Source organism: Chelonoidis abingdonii, chromosome 17 (genome assembly GCF_003597395.2).
Source record: "Chelonoidis abingdonii isolate Lonesome George chromosome 17, CheloAbing_2.0, whole genome shotgun sequence".
In the NCBI taxonomy this organism is placed as follows: domain Eukaryota; kingdom Metazoa; phylum Chordata; order Testudines; family Testudinidae; genus Chelonoidis; species Chelonoidis abingdonii.
This window is the reverse complement of record NC_133785.1, coordinates 13015455-13031128: the sequence shown is the minus strand read 5'-3', so window position 1 is coordinate 13031128 and position 15674 is coordinate 13015455. Positions and strand designations below refer to the sequence as shown.

Here is a 15674-nt window from a genome sequence, read left to right as displayed (position 1 = left end):
ATATGTATGTGATATTATAGAATATTAGAGACCATTATCCTACCTGTTTTAGGAAGATTTATATTACTGTGCTGTACATGCATAATGTCAAATTAAAAATCGTAAGGGTATCTGTCCCATTCTGGTGAATGAATGGAGAAAAGGGGAGAATCAGAAAGGGAAGCCACTCCATATAGGATGTTCCTCACCCCCAGTTTAACTGTAGTGGAGACTTCCCTCTTTCCTGGGCTGTGCCAAACTCTTATACCCTTTGGGGACACAGGAATTCATATGGGGCTCATTCTAGCACACAGATGTAGCCTAATGTCTTTATTAGCATGGGCAGAACCCCAGTGTCATGAGAAAGAACAGTCCATCAGTGGGAATATGGCAATGTGCTCATTTTCAGGGGAAAATTACTCATAATTACCTGCATTCCGATAACAGCATAGATGAAAAACAGCATAGCTATCAGAAGAGCAACATATGGCAGAGCCTAAAACAATGGGAAAAGCCTTCTATTATTTTTTAATCATTTCAATTTGTGGAGCTTTTTGAAAAAATAATGTAGCCCTTCTATACAGATTTATCCAAGATTTTAGTTTTTGTACACATTATTAAAATGTCAGATAAGAGCTTAAATCACTTAATATTCTTCCACATATAATGGGCACATTATTAGAGTTTATAGCCCAGAATCTCTCCTGCTGGCAAATCTGTTCAACACAGAAAAAAGGGGTGGAGCAGTCAGGGACTTGTAACCACTCCCTGATTCTCAGGGCAGACCTGCTGAGGCCTTGGTCTCAGTGTCAGTTAGAGGAGACTGCTCTAACTAATGACAACTACAGTGGCTCTTACAGGACCATATGCCAGTTGAGAATTGGAAGAGTAGAGTTGTGCTTTAAGCCCTCCCAACCATGACATGTCCTCCCCCATGATACACCCCTATGTTGGGGTGGAAGAGGCAGTTTATTCCAGGGGAACTCTCAGCTACCTCCTTAGAAACAGATTAGGCCACTGTGCTCTGTTTAAGCAATGTAGTGTAGCCAGAGGAGGGGACAGTATCTGAACTGACATGTAATATATGCACTTCAGTGGCATGGATGGCACTTCCACTCTTCAGAATTAGCACATTACAACCAAATAATAAATATTTCAGATGATTTCTGCCAGAAAGATATTTATTTATTTCAAAACATCAGTTCTTCTATTTTATTTTAATTACAGTTAGCCCCCGATTCTCCAAAAATGTAAACATTTAATATTATACATGTCAGTAGTTCGATCAATTTCACGTGCATAAGTGTTTGCAGTTTCAGGACTTTAGACTTCTATTTGTTACAGAGATAAAGACCTCATTTTCATAATCATAAAATTAAAGCATTTGAAGACATATCCATATCCTTCTGAGAATTTTTGATCCCAACAAGTACTGGTAATCATCTATCTTTAGTTATGTTTGCTGCAGGTGAACATGGCCTACATAAATATGTCATATATAACTTCTTGTGCAATTGTATGAAAAGCCATCTTTAGAATTACAAAGTCACGTGTAGAATAAGTACTCTGATGTTTATAGATCTCATTGTAAAACCTAAGATTTCAAGATGAAGGGTAAAATCCTGGCTGCATTGAAGTCAATAGCAAAGCTTTTATTGACTTCAGTGGGGCCAGGATTTCATCCCATATATTTTAAATTCCATGTAATAAGAGGTAACATATAATTACAAGAGTAATATTTTGCTACTTACATCCTGAGCCATAAAAATTAAATTAGATTTATGTACAATTAAAAGGCAGATTTAACATTACCATGCTCACCTGAAATGACTTAATAAATGTCCACAACAATGTTCTGATTCCTTCACCCCTGCTGAGAAGCTTCACCAATCGCATCACTCGGAAGAGACGGAAAAAAGTGATGGAGATTCTAGCGCTGTCTTCAGAGTTCTGAAGGGTATCACGGAGAAGTGAAACCAAATAAAAAGCAGAACATTCAACACTTTCAGAAAAACAACAACAAACACAATGGTGAAAGAGGTAAGATTTGAAAATGTACTTTAGGGTCTTTTCATCTTTATAAGCATGATATGAAAGGAAAAATTACATGCTAAAAACACAGGATCTGTAGAAATGCTTCACACATCACATGCATTTCCAAGTTTCCTAGTTTGTTAATAGGATCATGTTGGGTTCATTTGTAGTAGAATTCAATAGTACATTGACAACGAATGCAAACCACTGCATACATCTTGCTAGTAGGACAATTATGAAAAATACAGAAAAACTGGTGGAAAAAACAGACATGGTCAAAAGAATAAACTCAAGTAGAGGTACAACCACTGGGGTCAGTTTACTAATCTTACCCCAGACTCATCAGTTGTGACAGTTTCAGTTGGCTTTGGCTTTAAAAAATTAAGAACATTATATATTAAAATCAAACAAAAGATAAAAAAAATTAATTCAACTTCACCATAAATAGGAGGAAGGACATTTTGAATTTCTAAATGTAAATTAACAATTTTTGTTTGTGTGTTTCTTGGATAAACATGGTTACCCTTATTAGAAAATACTCCTTCACATTTCCTATGACATCACTGGTTGAGTAAAACCAAATACTAAAGCTTACTATCAAAAAACTAAAAGGAGTCACTGTAAACTAAATACTAAAATAGGACCTACCCCTGCTTCCATGCAAGCCAGTGTGAGTTTTGCCACTGTCTTCAATGGGAGCAGGATGTTTAAATTGTAGATATAAACAATAAGTGAAACTGGAGACAAAGACTTTTGTGTTAAAGCAGCATCTCAAAGCCCTGTGCTGCTGAGCTCTTTTTTTTTAGCTCTTCACTGGTTGTCCAATCATGTTCTAATCACTGGGTATTGATATCACATCACGAGCTTCTTAAAGTGAAGTGACTTACTGAATTATTTAACTGAACTATTCTTTGCTCAACATTCTTCTCTGCAGCGCTTAACAGAAACAGATACTACTTTGCTAGAGAGACGCAAATATTTTTAGTGCAGTTGACACTGTTAGGAAGACAGCCTTTGCTGTAAGCTTTGTCATTGCCAATGATAAAAAAAAAATTCTCTTTTATTCCTATCCAGGCATGTTTTGAGTTTGATTGTTATATAGGTATGTTAGAATTTCAAGGTCTAAAAACTAACCATCATAGATCTAATAATGTACATGGAATTTTATACATATCTGACAATTGTGGACCAAATTCTAGGCTTCCTCTACTCATGGGAGGAGGAAAGGGAGGTAGAAAACCCACTCCAAGGTTCTCCTTGAAGAGTTTTCCCAGATGGTTCCATCAGAATCAGGTAATGATGAGGACAGAGTAGGCAGAGTTGGCACTCCCTAGGAACGAACATAGGGTTTCACTCTCAGAACCTACAGATCCCTGGCAGAATAATACTTATGTAGGCTCTGGGCTTCCATGCTGATTCTGAACACACTGAACATGCTCCAGAACTTAGCCAGTGCAACTCCACTGCAGCTATGCAAAACAAAAACCAAAATATATGAGCCCATTACAGCCAGATCATTACTAGTAGTATTAAGAGTCTAATTGTTGTGTCTTTTGTTTTTTAGACAACATAGGTACTATGAAGGGATCACAAGGGGACCGTGGAATCAAAATAAACATGTTTTCTAATTATATACAACCTGCAAATCCTACCTAACTATATACATTGCTGGTGTGGCTAGGTTCTAGTAGTTTCTGAAATACAGAAAACAATAAGGGATACTAAAGGCATTAAAATCTATTTAAAAGAAGAACTACCCAATTTCTAAGCACTGCACTAATGCTAACTGAGGGCTAGGTCCTGTCCTCAGAAATATGAGCAGATAACACCATGAACAGCATCTTGTAAATCAGATACAGTGCCTGTGCTCTGTAAGCGTTTGTACAAAACATACAGAGAGGCTAAAAGAAAGAAGTGATATCAGATCATTGCTGCATAGGAAACTCGCTGAATATATATATAAAAAGAACCCTCAGGATAAATCATTTACATAGTGACCTACTTAAATCAACCACAGATCAGCACTCGTACATATAGAGACACAGCTTGTCAAAATATTGGTGCAGTTGTTATTTTCTAAAGAACTAACAATTCTTTTTCAAATCCTCTTAAAAATAAAGGGCCATAGAATCAGTTGAAGATCTGGTCCAAAATTACAAAATCTTCCCTGAATACAGTGTTTTTGTAGCTGTGTTGGTCCCAGAATATTAGAGACACAAAGTGGGTATCTTTTACTGGACAAACTTCTGCTGGTGGGAGGCAAGCTCAAAACAACATCAGAGAAAGTTGGTAATATTTTGTGTTATCAACTGTGACAAGATCTCTTTACACATCTAAAGACTGGGAGTTAAGATACTCAAGCCTGGATAGCAGGCTTGAGCTCCATCTTTTCCATGTGTTATGATTTAATAAATACTTAATTCCTATTCCTGAACATAAAACAGACTAGATTACCAAATTTGTATGTGAATAGTACCACTGCAGGGGCTCAAGAGAAGATGAGTGTAAAATCCCTCTGTTTTTCTATCTAAAGGACATTTGTGTACATGCATATTCTCCTCTCATAATTCATCTCTTCCCCCAGCTTCCTTAGTCTAAATGGTCTTAATCCTTTATTTGTGACAGCTAATCTGCAACTGCTGGAGAGGGTTATGATGTCATAGACAAGTAATTATGAATTATAGATACTGGTGAGAGCAGGCCAGGAATGAGAAAAGAAAACATCCTCCTTAAAATGATGTACAGTATAATAATAACCAGTATGGGGCTAGGCATTAGAAACAAAAATGAAAACATTTCCAATGAAGTGTTATTTTTTTCTCTAGAGGCCAAAAACATTCAACTTTTGTCCCTTACGAGAGAGGCACTTTCAATACCAAAGCTTTAAAATCAGACCCTTTTAATCTAATCGCTCTCTCTCTCTCTCTTGCATTTATAACACATCTGTCACGGTAGTATCTAGGTGTCTACTAAAATGAATGATTATAATTAATGTAACTATGTGATAATTTATAGAATACACACATACACATTGAGAAGCAAAAACTTTATTTAAAAGGGATTAATGTGGTTAAGGGTAAGGAATGTCAAGATGTAGGACATCTCTTAACTGTATCCTAAATGTCCACACATCATGTTTCTACTGATAATGACACAGTGCATCTTCACAAAGGAACTTCCTTCCACCTCCTACTGATAATCACCCTAATATAAAATCTTAATTACAATCTCTGCAACATTAGGTAATACTCAGTGTTTACGTATGTGAACAGAATAAACAAGTGGCATGTTATGTGTTTGTGGTACAAATATGCAGTTATAATTAAGATTTTGGGGTTGGGCAGAGAGCAGGGCCAGCGCTTCCATTTAGGCGACCTAGGCGGTCGCCTAGGGCACCAGGATTTGGGAGGGCGGCAGGCTGCTCTGGTGGACCTCCCGCAGGCGTGCCTGCAGAGGGTCCGCTAGTCCCGTGGCTCTGGTGGAGCATCCGCAGGCATGCCTGCGGCAGGTCCACCAAAGCCGCGGGACCAGCGAACCCTCCGCAGAAATGCCTGCAGCAGATCCACCAGAGCTGCGGGACCGGTGAGTGGCAGAGCGCCCCCCGCAGCGTGCTGCCGTGCTTGGGGTGGCGAAATGGCTAGAGCCGGCACTGCACCTAGGGCACCAAAAACCCTCCTCTTTTTGACCTTGCATGTTGACAAAAGCATGAGTTTGAAGAACTACTTCCTGTAGGCAGCCTGTTGAAACCTCTTGCATCAACTTCTCTGACGAAAAGGGTGTATTATAGGCATCCAACCACACAGAGCATTGACTCGCATATGTCTGCCCAGTCTGGTGGTGGGTTTGTATTTGAAATCACCATTTGAATCAGAATAAGTGACATAATTTGAGATTTGGTTTGTCACTCAATGTATCAATATTTGTCTTGGGCATAAGGCTATGGAATAGGCACATTCACAATCACTGACCCAAATTCTGCCTTCTGTCTTCCTTGATTGCCTTGCTGCACTTAATAGGGTGGCCAGGTATGCATAAGGTAAGAGTTTGGCCTAATATTTCTATCTTTTCTCTCAGCCATGCTCCAACTACATCAAGAGCCTAATTCAACAAAACTTTTAAACATACTCAATTTTAAGCATGTGATAAAGTCCATGCTTATGAAAAGTGTTTTAATAGCATGTGTTTTAATAGCATGTGTTTAATCGTTTTAATTGCCTGGCCATTCTTATGTTCTGGTGAATCACAGGCCAAATCAGCAGCTTTCTTTACCTTCCAAAAAAAAATCAACTGAGAACAAACCTTTCCCTTAGACTTCCTGATCCAAATATTCACAACCTGCTAACAATCTAACACCATGTTTTTCTTGTTGCATACAAAGAAGTAAATATATCTCTCAATTACTTCAGTTATTATCTTAATAATAACTCTTCTGACATCTCTCATCTTGCAGTGAAAGTAAAGTGGCAAATAAACCTTCTGACTTCGAAAATGCAAATCTTTTAAGCCACACTACATCAAACTGCAAACAATACAAAACTGATTACATTATGCATTTGAAGCAAACTGCAATTCTGTAATAAAAATTTAAAATATATGTATGTACATATATGATGTGAGACAGTGGACATGAATAGACAGTTTAGATCAAATGCTTCCTGTTATAGAAGTGTATCAAAGGGCACTACATTATGCCAGGGTGTGACGTATTAATTTATTGATATGATGCAGCAGGAAACATCTGAGATACAAATATATGGTGACAATAACATAGGTAAAAAAAGCATCTAAGTTGTCAAAATATCTTTAAAAACATGAAGGGCACAATAATGTTTTTTAAGAGCATAAAGGCAATGATTCAAATGTGGCTGTTGATTTTTTTCATAACGTTAACGATGCCTATGGTGATCCTAATTCAAAAGCCAATCAAGTGCTTACATAAATATTATTCAGTAAATATTGGGAAGGATATATTTATGTAGTGAAATCTAATATGGGCATGGGAAATAATTATTTTCCCTCTAAAACACATGCATTTAGTACTATAATATTATATTTTAAATGTTGCATTTATATCATACCCATTGAAATAAGTGTGAATTGACTAGATTACTAAATGACTGTCCCTTATTTAGTAAGACTAACTAAGGCACTAATCTTGAAAAGGGATCCATCCCTGTGGACCCTTATGTTCACATGGTCAGAGTTACCTTATATTATGAGTCATCCTGATAAAGTAACTCAATTATCATAACTTAACACCTCCATGAAAATAACTCAGAAGATAACTAATATTTTAGGGGTAGTGTGTGGATTAATTATTGCAATGTGCTTTGATGTGCTTAGATGGAAAGCTCTATATAAAAGTACAGTTTTCTGAACTATTCTTAGACATAAAAAGATAAATTTGCAAACAAGGCTTAAGCTGAATCTGCAAAATATGCACAAACAGTAAATGCATTCACAAAACCAATATTCACATGAAAAACATGCGTGATTTCAAATGAATGCATGCAAATACCCAGTTGTGCAAGTGACCCTCTAAGGCCAGATTCTGCCACTGTTAGTCATGCTGAGTAGTAGCTTACTTCACAGGCAGTCTCATTTAGTTCAGTTAGACTACTCCTGTGAGTCACTGTTCCCCAGTGTCAGCAAACGGTTCACAATCTAGCCTCATAGTCTGCATGTGCAAACATGGTTTTTTAGTACAGTTACTCCTGAATCTGCATATGTTAAAATGAGTAAATAAAAAATAAAGGCCTGATTCTGATCTCACACTGGTGTAAACGAAGAGTAACTCTGGTGAAGTTAAAGGGTGAAATCCTGACCCTACTGAAGTCAACGGAACTTTTGCCACCAGTGTAAAATGAGTGCAAGTGAACTACAACCCAAATAAGAACCTAAAGATCTCTTCTTTGTTTTGCTTGATTTGCAACCATAAATTTAGACTGAAAATTATTGGTAAGTCAATATTATACTATTTATAGCCCTGGAATGCTAAAGTGGTATTTCTTTATGCCCATAGGACAGCCTGGCCAAATTCTATTTCTATGGGGGATCTTCCTGGCTTGTCCTACTGCCCTGGCCCACAGATGGTTGCAATGGTAGATTACAAAATTTTACAAGTCTCACCTATGTTCATTTACAGACTCATAAATTCCAAGGTCAGCAGGGACCAATGTGATCATGTAGTCTGACCTTCTGTATAATATAAGCCAAAGGACTTCCCCAAAATAATTCCAGCTGGAACTATTTTGGGGAAGTTCTATGGCCTGTGTTATCGAGGAGGTCAGACTAGAGTATCACAATGGTCCCTTCCTGTTGTCCTTAGAATCTATGAAACCATAATAAACATAAGTAAGACTTGCAATATTTTAAAAGAGATGAGTCGAATTTGAATGGTTTTACTGGGGAAGTGAGAGCCAAGATTACCGATACTGTCACCTTAGGCCCTGTTTCAGCGAAACACTTAAGATGTGCTTAACTTTAAGCATGGGATTAGTACCATTGGGACTAAATAAAAGAGATACAGTTGAGACCAGGAAAGCGAACCTTCCATATTTTTTGAGATTTTAGCAGCTTGTGAACAATCAAATGTTAATGATGAAAAAGTAAAAAGCATGTGAATGCGAAGCTCTTGTAGACAATCTACCAGTGTACAACACAATGTGAACATGCTTCTGAGTCACCCACTGATGGTCATCCAAACTGTTTCTCAAGTGACAAATGCAAAATGTAAAATAACCTTTCTGTAACCACAAGCTCCAAATGCGTCCTGTAATTACATTTCAGAAATATTTATCTTTGATTGTCTTGTGGTTAAGTTACATATGTTCAAATCCCAGACTGCAGCAATCACATTTCATGACTCATAGTCACTGTTCCCTGATTTTTTAATATTTTTTTTTATCTAGAAGGAACAATTTAGATGACCAAGCAAGATCTTGCGTGTTATTAGAAACTCTGGAAAACAAAATGTAAACAAAGAAATAAAAAATATTATATGGCTTTAGTAGTGCTTTTATTATTTAAATTGCTATACCGTATATATATATTTTTAATATATACTTGCCTCTAAAAATTTCTAAAAATAAAATGAACATGAAAACCAATTAGGTGGCAGAAAAGAAATATTGGCAGACGGTAGGGACATTAACTAAAAACTAGAAACAACAACTGCAAACTGTATATATATTTCTCTGAGGTTATCTATATCATAAAATGCATCAAGGAACACATGTGGTTCCTGGTCATGGCTTGATCCTGCAGAGTGTTAAGCACTCTTGTGAGGTTTCAAGCACCCTGAACTCATCCTGACTTGCATGGGAGTCGAGGGCATTCAATATCTGATATGACTATTTAGCAAAATACTCTCCTGGACACTCTGTGAAAGAGAGGTTATAGGACCATAAGAGTCAATATTCAGGCATCATAAATAATATTATAAAACTCTGAAATAACCATATGTTATAAAATAACAAATTAAAAAGATGACATATTTTACTAGATATCATACTACCATCAGTATGACACTTAAATGAGAAGTCCAACCCACTCACTTGAACAAGTTGAGTCAGGTACAGATCTCACACTAATGTAAATCTGAAGTACCTTTATTGACCCTTGGAGTTATTCTGGAGTACACTAATGTAAAGTTAGTTTGTAGCCTAGTTATTTTCACAGAATGAGGCAATTTCTATGTGCCAATATATAGAAATGTTCAGCTGTTGGTCTGAACATCCCTATGTGATGGCGAGACTTCTAAGACCTTGCTGACACTGAGTTTTAATCCACTAGTGTAGCTGCACCAGTACAAACCCTTTATGTAGATATGATTTACACTGCTGCAAACCAGTTTGCACTGGTGCAGCTTACAACTGTTTTTAACTACACTGGTGTAAATAGTGTCTGTACTTGACATTTGTGCAGGTGAAGCTACAGTGGTGCCTGAAATTTCAAAGACAAGGCCTTATTAACATCCTTGCAGTGCTATAAATATCCCAATATCAATCCATTTTCTATCACTGTTAGAAAAAAAAAGTTGTGTTGTATACAACATGTTTGAGGATGCCATTGAAAAATGTTAATAAAGGGATTTTGAAAATATAAGATTCTAATTTTAAAAGTTTTGATCAGTTATATGGAGATGAACAAAGCACGAATACTCACTAGAATCACAAACAGTAGCCATATAAAAGCCGAGCACTTTTATAGAGAGTCTACAGTAACTAATATTTCATGTTGGAAATGAGAAATCAAACCTAGAAACCAACAACAACATATCCACACTTTCACAAACAAATTAAGCACACTAAATGTGATATAGAGTAAAAACAGAGATGAAAAAAGAGTCTGTTGTGCAGTAGAAGACATCAACAATGAGACTTTCTATAGTGAGAAGGCATGAAAGGCTCAGAAATGAAAGTGCTAACACTTTAAAGCTAAACACAAAATACAGCGCATGCACTGAACTAGAGCTCACCAGTTTTATCTCGACAATTTTCAAGCCAAATACGTGAATTAGTACAAAGTCACAGAGTTTATCACAGATGAAAACTTAGCAGTAATCACTTATACTTACAAGTAATGCTGTCAGATAAATCACTGTCAACATAGTGTTAACCGCAGACTATCATAATCATATCTCATATATTATTTTCACTACCCCTTCATATGTGAATATATTTTGTAGCTTTGAGGGAAAGTAATTTTAGGTGGCCACGTTTCTGTATGTCCCAAAAGTCATACTTCCCCATACAAAACAACATTTTTGTATGCAAGCTGGATAATAAATAACTACTTGAGCTGAACTTGGAAGTCCAAGTTTGGGGCATCAAAAAACTTGGGCCTCGAAAAACCATCACAGGTAATTTTAGGCACACAAATGTAGAGGCTGCTTTTGAAAATCTGGCCAATGAAGTGCAATTATCCTTCAGAAGTGTCTCTGTAAAATTGGAATAATGGAGGTTCCATGTTCACTGTCCCATATGAACATCCAGCTCAAATTTACTCAGTCTGCTAGCAAAAATATTTCTTTCCCTTAACTGCCAGCTGTGCAAACTCTGCATGAAATCTGAAAGTTAAAGTGTGTTCTTTCTGGCTTCTGCATCATCACCATTGTTCTCAACCCCCCCGTGTAGTAGTAGAAAGGGTAATGAGCAGCTTGTATACTGTAACATTTCAGAGGGGTAGCCGTGTTAGTCTGGATCTGTAAAAGCAGCAAAGAATCCTGTGGCACCTTATAGACTAACAGACGTTTTGGAGCATGAGCTTTCGTGGGTGAAGCGAGTATTCTGTTAGGATTCTTTGCTGCTTTTGTATACTGTATATAATTCAAAATATTCTACACTTGTCAAAACCAAATAAGAATGAAATTGTATTATACAGTAACTTAAAATTATTTTGATCATGTTTATTCTCTTATTTGTTAATTTTCAAAAATTTCTAATTCACATAGGAATTTCAAGTTCTTAGTACAAATTAGCAGATACCTACTGTGTGCTGGTTTAGACATTTTAAAAATTATATTATAACCTGATAAAGCAGCATATTTGTTTCCATATCAGGTTTCAACACATGTATACATTTTATTAAATGTATATTACAGTGCTTATCAAATAGGCTAGAACCAAAAGCTTAAAGCTTTGCATATTATTATTGTCTCTCAACTACAACTACTCTGACTGACTTAGGCCCATCCCCATCACTCTTTTCTCTTCCCTTTTTCATGTCCCTTGAGGCACTAGGAAGGAGGAGATACTATGCTCCCCAATATGACTTTGACCAGCCCCTAAACAGGGGCACAAGAGATGTGTGTATGTAGGGGAAGCTACTCGTGTCCTCCCCTCCCCTTGCATCCCCTCAAGTGCTGGCTAGAAGCTGGGCCATAGTTTGTTAGTTTTCAATTTATTCCTTCTCATAGTTTATCTTGCTTGGTGTAATTACAGCAAGTGTGATACAAACTAAACAGAAAGCATCTTCTTTCTACATCTGCTACCCTGCATGGCCTTGGGAAGAGCTCTCTCTCTCATCCAGAATGTTTGTCAAGAGGCTGTGGCTCAAAATTTTGGCCAGTCTAAGATGCGTTTATGGAATTCACAAACTTTTCTAACTGCACTGAAACGCCAGAACAATTTCCTGGAGCAAAGAAAGAGGAAAAGCAGTATGTGCTATGCTCTTTCTCAGCGACTGAGAGCACCCTAATTCCACCAGCCTGGGAGACATGAATTCCTAGATCATTCTTAAACCCTAGGACTACCACCTGAAAATACATGGCTTATTAAACTACTGACTCTTGAAGACCACTATTAGATGCCTGAAGGATTAGATCAAATTACTCACAAAAAATTACTGGGCCTCAAATTGAAATGGGTGTTAGCAATGATCTGTTTTTTTCCTTAATTAAAAAAAATTAAATGATTCAAAATATATTCAGTATATATATAGAAAGAAAAAATTAATACTCATTGTTTTACTATTTTATATCTGTGAGTGCATATATATGTGTATCTATCGATCTACAGTTATAGCTATATCTGTATCTGTATCAATATTTTAGTCTTTTACTCCAGAATGTAAAATATGGATTTATGGGGCAAAGTTTACATTTTCTGTATTGATGACAGCAATTACTTTTTAGTGCATGAACAGTTGTTACTTACATTAACTTCTGTTATAGCAATATCAACGACGCTACCAACAACAATTAAGGCATCAAAAGTGTTCCATGCATCAGTGAAATAGTGCTGTTAGGACAAGCATTCAGCAGAAAGAGAGCAAGAGAAAAACACAAACAGACAAAGAGAAGAAAAGGACAGTGTTATAACACAAAAACATTCTAGACTTCTCTGATGTACCAACATACAATCTTTCTGTCTGAGATAATCGGCAATGAAAAAGGCTATTTATTTCCCATATCAACATAATTGAGCTATGACTGGCCTGTTTCTAAATTCAAAGTTTAGAAATGTTGGATCAAAATCTGTGACTTGTCCAGATGATGGAAATAGTGGGGAGACAGAGAAAGAAGTGGGGACTGTGGGAATTAAGCTGAGGTATACTCACATCGGCTTCACTGAGAACGACGTCTACTATGCTGCCAATAACGATGAGGGAGTCAAACGCATTCCAGGCATCACTAAAATAGCCCTGAACAGAGCAGGCAGGGTGCAAATGTTTGTGATTACACATGAAATGTCAAATATTTGCATACTTCTGTTTAGTTTTGCATAAACAGAAATTACTTAAAACAAAACCTGGGATCTAATGAGAAAACAAAACAAACAATATTGCCTACTGAAGGAAAAGTATATTTCTATATATAGATATATAGATATATAGATATACTCAAACGTATAAGTATATATAGAAAATATATATATATATATATATACACGTGTATATACACACACACACACACACACACATCTTAAAAGCACCAACATGGCAAATTGGCATTATATCAAACTGTTTATTAGACTCTCAGCAGTATTGTAACAATTGTTACTTACACATCCTGACAGGTGCTAACAAAATAACTTTGATGTCGAAAATATAGGTCCATCCATGCTGGGAACTCCTTTGTGTTGTGACTTCCTGAAAGTCTGTGACAAGGGTCAGACACTTCCCTTAACTACACATCCTCAATTCCCATTCAGATAAATGAGTTTGTGCATGAAGATCAGAGGGTAGAATTTGGTCCTATTATAGGTAAATTAATCATTTAATGCAAAGAGTTAGGGCTTAGAAATTCAAATGTCTACATAGCAGCTGGGAGGTATGATTCCTAACTTGGATAGACATACACATGCTAGCTCTTTTTAAGCTACCATGCTAAAAAATAGCAATATGGCTGGGGTGGCATAGGTGGCAGCTCAGACTAGATGCCCGAGCACAATCCTGGCTGACCTCCTGGGTACATACTCAGCAGCTAGCCCAAGTAACCTCCTGTGCAACTGCCCACAGCTGTTAGCACACTAACTTGAGCAGAACCAAACTTCTCAGCTGCTGTGTAGCTCTACCCAAAATGTGTTAGCATTTAGGGCCTGATCCTGCGCTACTAAAATCAATGAGTTTGTTTTTGATTCCAATAGGAACAGATCCTTAACGATGCAGCTCCAGCTACTACACTGCAAAAAATTTATCTAAATCACTTAATTCTGTTTCCTCAGACCCTTTCTGACTTTAAATATATCCCATTAATATAGCCTATATATGTTACTGATGCACCAAATGGTCATAAAATAGTAGGAATGACTTAGGGACCAATTCATCTCTGCCTTATGGGTCCCTCACACCAGGTTGGCTGCCACAAAGAAGGATTTTAACAGAAATGTTGTTGAGGTATTTCTTTTGCTTAAACTGGGATTAAATCCAGGCACTGATAACAAATCCAGATGTCTAAGATGACTCTACAGAAAATATAGATTATAGATTTTCTCTTATAATTATATTTGGGTCTTATCTGGTTACTGAAGAAATCCAGATGCTCTACTGCAATTTCCTCAGATTTCAATATAATGAAACCTATGGGATGACCATATATGTTCATTTTTCTCAAACAAACACTGTTTTGCCAGCTAATCTCTGCTAATGAATCTAGAGTGGACACCAACATATACTTTGGGAGAAATCTTAAAGCAATCTGGATCTCCTACTGATGTCAATAGACTAGAATCCTGGGTCAATTAAAATATTAGGAAAACATCTATTAGCTTTTTGGTTTTAGTGCAATTTTTTAAAAATAAATGTACTAAAACAGATAAACAATCAAGAGTGCTAACCTAAAATTAATGTCTATACAGCTTTCTTATTAGCACACCATTTACTGTAAAGAATTTTTTTTTAAAAAATCAATAGATTTAAGTTGCTCTCATAACACAATAAGAGATATTTCTTTAATTGCAGACCTAAGCAAAATGAGATATATATAAATGAGATAATTATATATCTCATTTTGCTAATTTCTTTATCAAGATTTGGCACCTCCTGAAGTTTAGATATTTTTGACAAGCTTCTATTGTTGAAAATTTTTCACTCTGAAACGTGAAAATGGAAATTATGTGGAAATTTGCTCATGAGAATTTTGAACGAGCTCCCCGGGAAGGAGACAGCTCTGTAGAATGGTCTAGGCAGGGCAAGAAGCACAGGGCTGGGAGTCACAAGAGGCTGAGTTCCATTTCCATCTCTGCTATTGTCTGGCTTAACAATGATCTACACTTATACAACACTTTACATATATTATTTTTAACTATCAACCATCCAAGGAAGAACGTAAGTATTATTGCTATTCCATATTGCAAGTGGGGGAAGGGCATCAGTCTGGCCACCACTCATGTCCCTTTGTGTTGCATTAACCAGCTATCTGTAGTTGACCATCAATTCCAACACAGGATAATTGGTGTATTTAGCATCCCAACCAATCACATCCAGTTCTCAAACCTATGCCCCATCCCTTTCCATGAACAAATCATTCCTAATGTTTCTGTTAGATATCATGGGACACCACCTCAACAATACTGAGCATTACACTATACTGAGTCTACACGAGCACTTATGTCGGCAAAATTTTTGCCACTTAAGGGTGTGAAAAAATGCCCCCCATAGAGCCATTAATTTTGCTGGCATAAGTGCTTTTGTGCACAGCGCTATGACAGCGGGAGTCC

At 36.8% G+C, this 15674-nt stretch overlaps 1 protein-coding gene across 4 annotated transcripts in view; it reads right to left on the bottom strand.

Annotated features, from left to right (window-relative positions):
* CACNA1D (calcium voltage-gated channel subunit alpha1 D) overlaps window positions 1–15674 on the bottom strand; it is a 356488-nt gene that overhangs the window by 69593 nt on the left and 271221 nt on the right. For 3 of the 4 annotated variants that reach the window (XM_075073231.1, XM_075073232.1, XM_075073234.1), the window contains exons 30-33: window positions 12672–12755; window positions 2346–2384; window positions 1801–1929; window positions 410–475 (exon numbers count right to left, since the gene is read on the bottom strand). In XM_075073231.1, coding sequence (XP_074929332.1) covers window positions 410–475; window positions 1801–1929; window positions 2346–2384; window positions 12672–12755 — 318 coding nt within the window. The remainder of the gene's footprint in view (window positions 1–409; window positions 476–1800; window positions 1930–2345; window positions 2385–12671; window positions 12756–15674) is intronic. The other variant, XM_075073233.1, reaches the window with a different exon arrangement.